The sequence below is a fragment of the Tupaia chinensis genome, unplaced genomic scaffold (genome assembly GCF_000334495.1).
Source record: "Tupaia chinensis unplaced genomic scaffold, TupChi_1.0 Scaffold000088_1, whole genome shotgun sequence".
Lineage (NCBI taxonomy): Eukaryota > Metazoa > Chordata > Mammalia > Scandentia > Tupaiidae > Tupaia > Tupaia belangeri.
Window position 1 is genome coordinate 4,495,364 of NW_006159550.1, and position 10,403 is coordinate 4,505,766.

The 10,403-nt window shown below is 43.7% G+C and overlaps 1 protein-coding gene across 2 annotated transcripts in view; it reads left to right on the forward strand.

Moving 5' to 3' along the window:
* VPS41 (VPS41 subunit of HOPS complex) overlaps positions 1-10,403 on the forward strand; it is a 190,384-nt gene that overhangs the window by 113,785 nt on the left and 66,196 nt on the right. For both annotated transcript variants that reach the window (XM_014585758.2, XM_027769762.1), the window contains 2 exons: positions 2,755-2,874; positions 3,994-4,140. In XM_014585758.2, the coding sequence (XP_014441244.1) occupies positions 2,755-2,874; positions 3,994-4,140 (267 nt within the window). The remainder of the gene's footprint in view (positions 1-2,754; positions 2,875-3,993; positions 4,141-10,403) is intronic.

The following is a 10,403-nucleotide window of genomic DNA, read 5'->3' on the forward strand; positions in this document are numbered from 1 at the left end:
GCCAGCCTTCAGCACTCTGAGCTTGGGGGTTGTCTCGGCTTCGTGGTTCCTACCCAGCCTACAGCTTCCAAGCAGGCTTCTGTTCTGGGAATTCGTTAAATCGTGGCCTTCTCTTGGCTCTAATTTGAGCACTTTTTACAGAATTTTTAATTTCAAATTTAGAGTGTATTTAACTTTTCCAACACAAGCGCAAATTAGATTTCTCTTTTTTGCTTTTTTTTTTTTTTAATTTATTTATTTCTTCCATGAGAGAAACTAGCAGAGAGGAAGCAGGCAGCCCCAATAGGGAGGTCTTCATACTGCCATCCGCCCCCGTCTCAGCCAGCCAGGACCTAGGTCCACACTGTGTACTAGGAGGACCCAGGACCTGAACCAGGAACTTCCCATGGTGGCATTGCAGTGTGACGTGTTCACCACCATGCTGTCTGCCCTGTATTTCTCCTGTGAATACCATGTTGGCCAGTTTTAGGTGGGACTTGGTGAAGGAGAGGAATTGGCCACTGGGTTTTACCAGGCTTTTCTGCTGGCCATCGAGCCAGCCATTCCTCCCTGAGGTGGTTATGGGGTGCTCACCATGCCCTGCCCTTTCCTCACCATCACCTCCGCCAGGGCCAGGTCCGGACCACTGACTGCAGACTACAGCAGATGGGTGAGGGACTTGTGATCCCATCAGTTCCTCATGTTTAAAGTAATTGTGAACAGCTGCCTGTTTTTAGTGGCGTTGATCCTCTGTGTAGCTCTGTGCTCAGGCTCTCCCCTCCGTTTCGGTTTCACACTGACTGCATTTGTCACCCTGTGTGCTGTCTGGCGTGGGGGCCCCCCTGGCTCTACTCTGTGTGTTAGGCAGGGAGAGTGAATCGCAGACCACTGGAGGCCAGTGGGGGTGGGGGGGATGGAGCAGGGAGGCATGAGAACTGGGGTGGGAGAGGATGAGATGGGCTCGAAGGTCTGTCTTGGAGCGTTTATGGGTACACTTACTGGGTTCCTGGGCTCCGTATGTTAAGTAAAACCCCTGCTTCCAACCTCCACATGGAAGTGTTGAGGCCCCTGTGCTTTTTGCATGGGGAATAGAAAACTTCAGACTTTTCAGCATTTTTAAAAGTGATTGCTCTGCTTACTTGTGGAAATGGACACATTTCATTTTAGAGTTTTTATTTGTTCTTTGTGCTCCTTCTGACTATAGAGGTCTAACTATTAAAAAAGATGCATGGGAAATACAAATAAATGTGATTTTACCCTTTTCCTCCCATTTTCTGTTTTCCCCCGCTTTTGAAGTGAGGAGGGGACACAGTGTATAGTAAGATGAACCAAATGAGAGTTTTTAAAAATTCTATTATCATTTGCTCTTAAAGGGTAAACCTGTATTTTAGGACTAGATGCCTTTAAGGATTTAAATTGCATAGACATATGAAGAACGATAGTTTGTATCAATAATGTATGAATGACTAGAACTGTATCTTCATCAGTCTTGGAGGGTTTTTTCTTCTTTTTATTTTTTCTTTCGGAGAGGTTTTCACTATAGGGCGCATGCGCTCACCAGACAGACAGAGAGAGACATAGAGACAAAAAGCGAGAAATCACCCCCCCCCCAGGGGGAATGGTCACGCCGCAGTCCCTTCTCCTCCATTCTCCTCTTGGGATCTTGGGCATGCACGCACATGCACCCGGTGTGAGTTTTAAGCCACCAGGTCGGGGACGCGAACCGCGGTCGACTAGGTGGGAGTCCAGCGACATAGCCATTACACTAACTGCTGGTTCCCAGTTTTGGAGGTTTTTGACCAAATATATTTTATACTAAAACCTACCCAACAGGTTTTTAAAATTATAAATGCTTCCCTTTAAAATAAAGGAAGATCCTAGCTCTCTAAATTTTATAAAGATGCTTAATCCTAAAGCAAATTCCCCTTGTTTTGTGACATGAATTACTGCTTAAAAGTCATTGTTAAATTATTTATCTTGAGTCAAATGAAGAACATAGACTGTTTCCAACTATTATGTTTAATTTGTGACTAAAATCTTATTTTCAGGGAAAAAGTATAAGGTTTTGATTTACCAATTTACAAAATAAATTGGTTCCCAGGCAATCCTTGAAGAACTTTCCGTGGTAACAATCTTGGTTAACTAATGTGCATTATGTCCCTCGAATCTTGGTATTTTGGTGCCATCTTGTGGCTTTCTCTTGTAGTGACTTAAACACTCAAACTTCTGTTGTTGTTAGAGGGCATGTGTGCTCATCAGAGAGAAAATGAGAAGGTACCCAAGGGGGGGGGGGATGGTCATGCCATAGTTCTTTCTCCTCCGTTTTCGTCTCAGGGTTCTGGGCATGCACACACGTGCCTGTTGCGTTTTTCAAGCGTCCAGGTCCAGGGCTCAAACCATGTAGTTGGCCATGTCTAATTCAGCTGCCTTAACCGTCATGACACTGGCTAGCCCCCAAGTTTGTTTAAATGCCTTTGGCAGGAGAAAATATCCCAGGAAGTCTGTGCAAAATGCAAATCATGTATGAGGAACACTCATAAAGTTTATAGAAAAATAGAATGAAAGTGGAAGTTTATTTTGGTGCAGAATTTTTTGAAATCGCTATGTAGTTTTTTCTTTACGCATTTTCCATGAACTTTTTGAATAACTACAACTCTATGTAAAAATGTCGAGAATGACTTGCTGTTTGATCACAGTGTAGGCAAGAAGTAGTAAGTAAGAAATCTACTAGTGGTTCTCAGCTTCTAAAATTCCATTGTTGCGCTTTGTCCCTAGTTGCTGCTGTTTGAACGGTCGTGGATGAACAGGTGGAAGTCTTCCGTCCTGCATGAAGGGGAAGGGAACATTCGGAGTGTGAAGTGGAGAGGCCATCTGATTGCTTGGGCCAACAACATGGTAAACGCATGTCTCGGTTTTCCTGGTGCTTGTCCACTGACGGAGGGGTGGCCAGTTGATAGGGATTCCACAGAGGGAACGAGGCTGCTCTTCGCAGTCATCGTTTCTAAAGGATACAAATGGCAGTTGATAATCTTACCTGGAAGGTGAAAGACATTAGATTGCTCTTGGCTTTCATAACATAGTAATTCCCAACATATTCTAGACTTTATTTTAGAGTAAGAAACCCGAGGCATGGAGAGTAGCTAAGAAAGTGAAGAGCCATCCAAATCATCGAAGGGCTGCACTGGGGATGTGGTCTTGCAAGTGCCCTTTGCCTATTGGCCAAGGGCAGAACCGTTGATATGAGACAAGTGCAGAATATTGCTCTTTCTCTTACTCTCACCATGATCACAGCTACAATACAGGCTTGCCTTTAAGAGAGTGGGAAAGTGGGTTGTGCGTTTCTCTGTTGCACTTATTTAAAATTTGCTCTATGCTGATTGGGTAGAAAGGTTTTTTTGGTTGTTTTATTTATTTATTTATTTATTTTTATGTCTGACTTATCTTCTGGAACTTTAAGGTGTAATTTAATAAGTCTATGCAGTTTTAGTGGTACAAAATCTCCCCAGAATCTACCTCAACAGTGAGAACTTTTATTACTTCTCCTGGGTCACAGTAAAAGTAAACAAAACTGGCCTCTGGGTTCCTGTTTTAGTTAGCTGCTTGCTCGATGTTTCTTTACATTTAAGAACTTTAAAATGTCAGGTGTGGTTTTCTTTACATAGGTGGTTTTTCAGATTCAAAACCTTTCTGAAAAACACAGTTAGAAATGTTACTTGTCTGTCAGTTTAGAAATGCTGCTATTCTTTGTCCATTTCACATTGTATTTGACTCGCCAGCCAGTAACAGAATCTTCTTTGTCCATAGAGAAGGGTGGAAGTTTCTTACGTTTTTGATTCTTACAGGGCTTGTGTAGAGGACGAACATTTTCCTTTGCATGGCTCCTTGCTGTGCTCAATAAACACTCTCAATATCTTGCATGCTGGTTATCAGTGGTATGTAGCAGGGGCTGCTAATAAATTTTGTTTCCTTTCCTTCTCTCAAGTAGAGGATACTCAGTGCTCTTTTATTTTCCAGGGCGTGAAGATTTTTGATATTACCTCAAAGCAAAGAATCACCAACGTGCCCCGGGACGATATAAGTCTTCGCCCGGATATGTATCCCTGCAGCCTCTGCTGGAAGGACACTGTGACCCTGATCATCGGCTGGGGGACTTCTGTCAAGGTGCTTTCGCTTGTCTTTAGAATACACCCTTGTTGTGATACATCCACTGAGGGTGGTCCAATGGAATGCGAGTTCTGAAATAGCTTCTAGGAACCCGAATGTCACCACCGCACTGTCACTGCAGTGTGATCACTGCTTAATGCTCAAATCATTTCTTGTGCACAGGTCTTAAAATAGCTCCTTTCCACGCCATGGAAAGCAATTCATGAACTCCCCGTGTTCAGGATGGCGCTGCCTCATTCCGCCATGGAAAGCAATTCATGAACTCCCCGTGTTCAGGATGGCGCTGCCTCATTCCGCCATGGAAAGCAGATCATGAACTCCCCGTGTTCAGGATGGCGCTGCCTCATTCCGCCATGGAAAGCAGTTCATGAACTCCCCGTGTTCAGAATGGCGCTGCCTCGTTCCTTCTTCATTTAATTTCCCACAGCCCAGCTGCCTTAGCTGTTTATGGCACATGTGCTTATTCGTCTTGTTGGTTGGGCCAGTTTTCTTCTATTATCAATTTATTCTATTTCCCTTAGCTTCTCCATTAGAGTTATTGAGGGTCGATCAAGAAGATTTTCAAACTAAATCCTCTCCTGCTTGCTTGGTAATAAGTTGATGGAGTGGAGGCTCAGACTCATTATCAGTAATAAGATTTGAAAGTATTTTCTGGCATATGATTATCTGACCCTCATGTCTTTAGAATACACCCTTGTTGTGATACATCCACTGAGGGTGGTCCAATGGAATGCGAGTTCTGAAATAGCTTCTAGGAACCCGAATGTCACCACCGCACTGTCACTGCAGTGTGATCACTGCTTAATGCTCAAATCATTTCTTGTGCACAGGTCTTAAAATAGCTCCTTTCCACGCCATGGAAAGCAATTCATGAACTCCCCGTGTTCAGGATGGCGCTGCCTCATTCCGCCATGGAAAGCAGTTCATGAACTCCCCGTGTTCAGGATGGCGCTGCCTCATTCCGCCATGGAAAGCAGTTCATGAACTCCCCGTGTTCAGAATGGCGCTGCCTCGTTCCTTCTTCATTTAATTTCCCACAGCCCAGCTGCCTTAGCTGTTTATGGCACATGTGCTTATTCGTCTTGTTGGTTGGGCCAGTTTTCTTCTATTATCAATTTATTCTATTTCCCTTAGCTTCTCCATTAGAGTTATTGAGGGTCGATCAAGAAGATTTTCAAACTAAATCCTCTCCTGCTTGCTTGGTAATAAGTTGATGGAGTGGAGGCTCAGACTCATTATCAGTAATAAGATTTGAAAGTATTTTCTGGCATATGATTATCTGACCCTCATGTGCCTGGGTAAATGAAATTTAGCTGTTTTACAAAAGGAGGCCCAAAGCTCATTCACATTCGTGTCCTGCCAGCCAGTGTTTCGATTACATTAGCTAGTAGAGAGCCGAAAGTATTGCTTCTCTGTAAAAAATGTTGCTTAATGTACATGAGACAAGCTGAAAATGAACGGAAGGAAACCTGAAACCCGCAGGTATCCCAGCAGAAGTCCGTTAGAAAAGTTCAGGATGGGATCAGTTCTGAGTCCTCCATTTACCTCCCATGTGACCTCTAAGATTACTCTTCCCCTCTACTAAATGTTATCATAAGTTTTGGGGAGAAGAAAAGGTAGTGCACCTAAAGAGCTCACTTAGCATAGAATGTGACATACAGTAGTCCTTTCTTACTCATATTTTTGTTTTGTGAGGTTTCATTTAGTTACCTATAACCAACTGTAGTCCTAAAATATGTGAGTACAGCACAGTGCAGTGAGATTTTTGGGAGACAGAGACCACATTCACATAACTTTCATTACAGTATACTATTATAAATGTTCTATTTTAATATTCGTTATCATTACTCTCTTACTGTGTGTAATTTATAAACTAAACTTTATCATTAAGGAAAAGAAACCGTGCAGGTTAGGCATCCCTAATTTGAAAATCGGAGATCCAAAAGGCTCTATAATCCAAAACTTTTTGAGTGGCAATATGATGCCACAAGTGGAAAACTTTTCGCCTGATCTCAGGTAATGGGTTGTAGTCAAAACAGTGCAGTACAAACTTTCTATGAAATTAACTTCAGGCTATGTATATAAAGTGGATATGAAACAGATGAATTCTGTATTGAGACTTGGGTCTTATTCCCAAGATATCTTATTTTGTGTATGTATTGGGTTGTTAGAAAAGTCATGACATTTTTTTCTATGCAAAAATGCATCATGACTTTTCCAGTGACCCAATATATGTAAATATTCCAAAATCCAATGAAGTTCAAAGTCTGAAGTACTCTAGTCCCAAGCATTTCAGACAAGGGCTACCCAACCTGTTTACATAGGATTCAACACTATCCACAATTTCAGGCGTCCACTGCGAGTCTTTAAGTATATGCCCTGCAAATAAAGGGGGACTACTGCATTGCATTTGGTTAATAAATGTTACTTGCCATTGTGGTTACAATGTAAAGTTCTGGAAAAGTCATGAAAGAAACTGGAAGTTGAAACAGCGAGCAGTTGCGTTTTCATGAGTTAAATGAATACAGCCTAATTTATACTTAGGGCAACAAGAAAGAAATTGTGCCTATAAGTGTAGGATTTTAAAGATGGTTTCCCAGTCTCCCTTTCCTACATTTGTGATTACTCATCCAATAAACAGATTCTTGATATTTCAAGAGCACTTAGTGGCTTTCTCCTTTGTTTAGAGTTGTGATTCCCTTTTCTTACGGGAAAAGACAAGAAAACCAGACTGTGGAGACACATTAGAAGTTCGCTGATTGCTACTAGGAATGTTTTCTCTAGTGGGATGCATAACGGCCTCAAGGATAGCAGGTCCTAATTCCGGGAACCTGTAAATATTTCATTATACGACAAGAGTGAATACTACTTTATGTGGTAAAGGATGTGATTAAGGGGGCCAGCAGGTGGCATAGACTCCCACACGGCTGACCACAGTTTAAGTCCCAGACCCGGTGGCCTGAAACTCGCACTGGCTGCATGTACTTGCATGCCCCAAATCCCCAGACGAGAATGGAGGAGAAGGGATTTTAGCATGGCCATCTCCCCAGGGGGTGATATCTTCCCTCCGTCTCTCTTTCTCTCTCTGTCTCTCCAGCGAGTGCACATACCCTATAGTAAACAACAACAACAACAACAGCAAAAATCCTCGAAAGGAAAAAAAAAAGATGTGGTTAAGAATCAAGTTGGGGATCGTTAGAGGAGAAGACTACCTGGTATTATCTGAGAGGTTCCTAGATGCAATCACATGAACTCTTTGGAGAGAAGAGAAGGAAGATACTTCCAAAGAAGACAGAAGGCTATGCCAAAGGGGCCAAGGACAGAACCCCCTGGAGCCTCTGTAGAAAGTGCAGGCCTGTCAACACCTTGATTCCAGCCCTGTGAGCTGATTTCAGACTTCCAGTCTATAGAATTGTAAGAGAACCAATTTCTGTTGTAAACCACCAAGTTTGTGTAGTCCATTGGAGCAGCCTCGGGAAGTGAATACCCTTTCACTATGCTCAATTTAAGATCCAATTTATATGAAATTTTCTCTCTTTTTTTCCAAGCTTATTTATTTATTTATTTACTTATTTATTCTATGAATGAGCAAGAAAGAGATACAGGCACCCCCAGCAGCCCTAATGTTACAGTCCATTCCCAGCCCTCAGCCAGCTCCAAAACATGAACAAGTACATGCTTGGCATACTCAGGGAGGTCTCTGGACTTGAACCCAGAACCTTCTCATGTGGTTGGGATTGTTCCCAGCGCATCACAGGTTCTAGCTGTACCAGTATCTGGCAGTGTAATGTAAGGAAACAAAGGTTTCATCTTCCTGGGGTTTCCTTCTCTTACACTCAGTTACGTCTTGAGCACTTCTCCATTCAGAATCTTAGTGAGTTCTGTTGAGGGATGACAAGATGAGGACATGGTCTGTTCTCAGAGAGAGAGAGCTGAATCGTTGGGAAGAGGCAACCAGCAGCAGTGAATAAAGTGTGTAGCTGGAGTTAACCATGTCATTCGTTCATCCGTTTGCCCAGTAAATATTCCCTGAGGGCCTCAGGGTTCTAGACACATAAATAGTCAGAGGAATTCCGTCTGAGAGATTGACACTTCTAGGATGGCCAAACATAAGCAAGTAAATTCACCATGTTGATCATGATGAATACCAGGAAGTGTATTTGAACAGGTTAATGGGAAGAGGCTTGGTTGGGGTAAATAATCATTTGATGCAGAGTGGTCCAGGGACAGCCTCTCTGATAACTTACATGCCATCTGGCAGAGATGTGGAGGGAGGGAGCCATGAGTTCTGTAGAGATCGAGCAGGAGCTAGCGAGGGTCAGCAGCACAGCATTGCTGAGGCAGGAGCATGTGTTGTGTTTTGAGGAAAAGCAAGGAAACCATTGTGGTCAGCATGTGGAGGGGAGAGTGGAAGATTAAACTCACGGGAGAGAGCTGTGTGTGGGGGTGGAGGTGGAGGTGGGGGAGCAGAGCAAGTTGGTGCTCACCAGCCTTTGTGAACTCTGCCCTTTAATTGGAGTGAGATGGGAAGCCTGCAGAGGGTTTTGAGCAAGGGTGTTAGTTCAGTGATCTGACTTCTATCTTTGTAAGTTCCCCTGGTCACTGTGTGGAGCCAGTAACTGAGGGGCAGTAAGGAGGGGACACTGGTTGGGGGTTACCATAGTCACCCAGTAAACAATTACGTCTTGGATCAATGTAATGGAGCAGGTGAGGAAAACCTGGATTCTGGATTTTCTTGGGGAGCAGACCCTACTTGATAGTTGGATGTGAAGTGTGAGAAAGAGAGAAAAGTCAGTAGTCACTGGAGAAACAAGTAGAAGAAGCTACTGAAGTGGGAATGGCTGCTGAGGGAGCGTAGTTATAGGGGAACATGCAGGAGCTGTTTGGGATGTGCCCCCTGGAGACAGCTGTTGTCCACTCCTGGGGCCAGCTGGATGGAGGGCATCAGTGTTTAAGGGCAAGGACCACCTACCAACGTAAAGGGCTCCAAGGATTACTGAGCTGCTCTCATGCAGGACATGGGCTTAGGGTAGCACTTACTTACCTGTCCACCCACCTGTATGTGCTGCTTCTCACCTGTGGGGCAGGGGCTGCAGTAAGAGCTCACTCAGGTCACAGAACCAAGGAGTGGAGTGGAGCCATGGTCCAGATATCCCTTGTGCCATGTGTCATCATCTGCAGAGAGATTATGACGTGGCCAGGGAGATGTAGCCAGGCCTTGTGAGTTCCAGCTGCAGCTGTGTGGTGGTGGGTACCCCACAGAGCTTTGGTTTCCTCAATTAGCAATGGTATTGCTGTCTTTCAGGGATGTCTGAGGGTTAAAGAGGTCTGGTCAGTCCTCAAGTCCTCAGCACTTCTCCAATCTCCCTGCTGCTCTCCCTCTTCCTGCCAGTTCTCCTTGGATCTGGGTTTGCCCTGGCCTTTCCTCTGTCCACATCACTGTAGCTATAATCATCTTAATTGAGGACTGGAGCCAGTAGTTGCTCACAGAGCACTGACCGATATTGTTCCTTGGCTTCCTTCTTCGTTACACCTCCAACTTTGGAACACCGCTCTGCAGGTGCATTAAAGCAGCTGTCCTCATGACGGAGTGTGCTTCTTAGATGATTTCGTAGTTCCCATAGTAAGCCTGGGAAGAAGCAGGTAACTTGTAAACTCAAAAGTCCACCATAAAGAAAAGGAAATTAGGGGAACTAGAAAAGTAGATAGGACATTGTATGAGATAGACGGGGAACAAATACAGAGACAATCAAGGGAGAGCCGGCAGTCACATCTAAGTGGAGGCTTACACCCTCAAGCCCTGCATTAGGGGAAGCAAGTATTCTCATGCATTCTCGGAGTTGCTGGCATGTTGCCAGGCAGCAATTTGGACATGTATATTAGACACACTAACAAAAAAATCTTGTAAGAGTGCACATACCTATTGATCTAGCAATTCTACTTCTAGTTTATCATAAGGAATCAAAAATGTACTTTACAAACAAAAATATGGATTGTGCTATTGCTTACAGTGGAGATGGAAACAAAAAATTCATGTCCAAGAAAGGATCAATTAAATTTTAGTATATTCATATAATAAAATACTATAAAGAATTGTGTTGTAGAAGAGTAAATACACTTTTTTTTTTTTTGGAGAGATTTTCGCTATAGGGCGCGTGCGCTCGCCTGACAGACAGAGAGAGACATAGAGACAGAAAGTGAGAAATCACCTCCCCAGGGGGGATGGTCACGCTGCAATCCCTTCTCCTCCATTCTCCTCT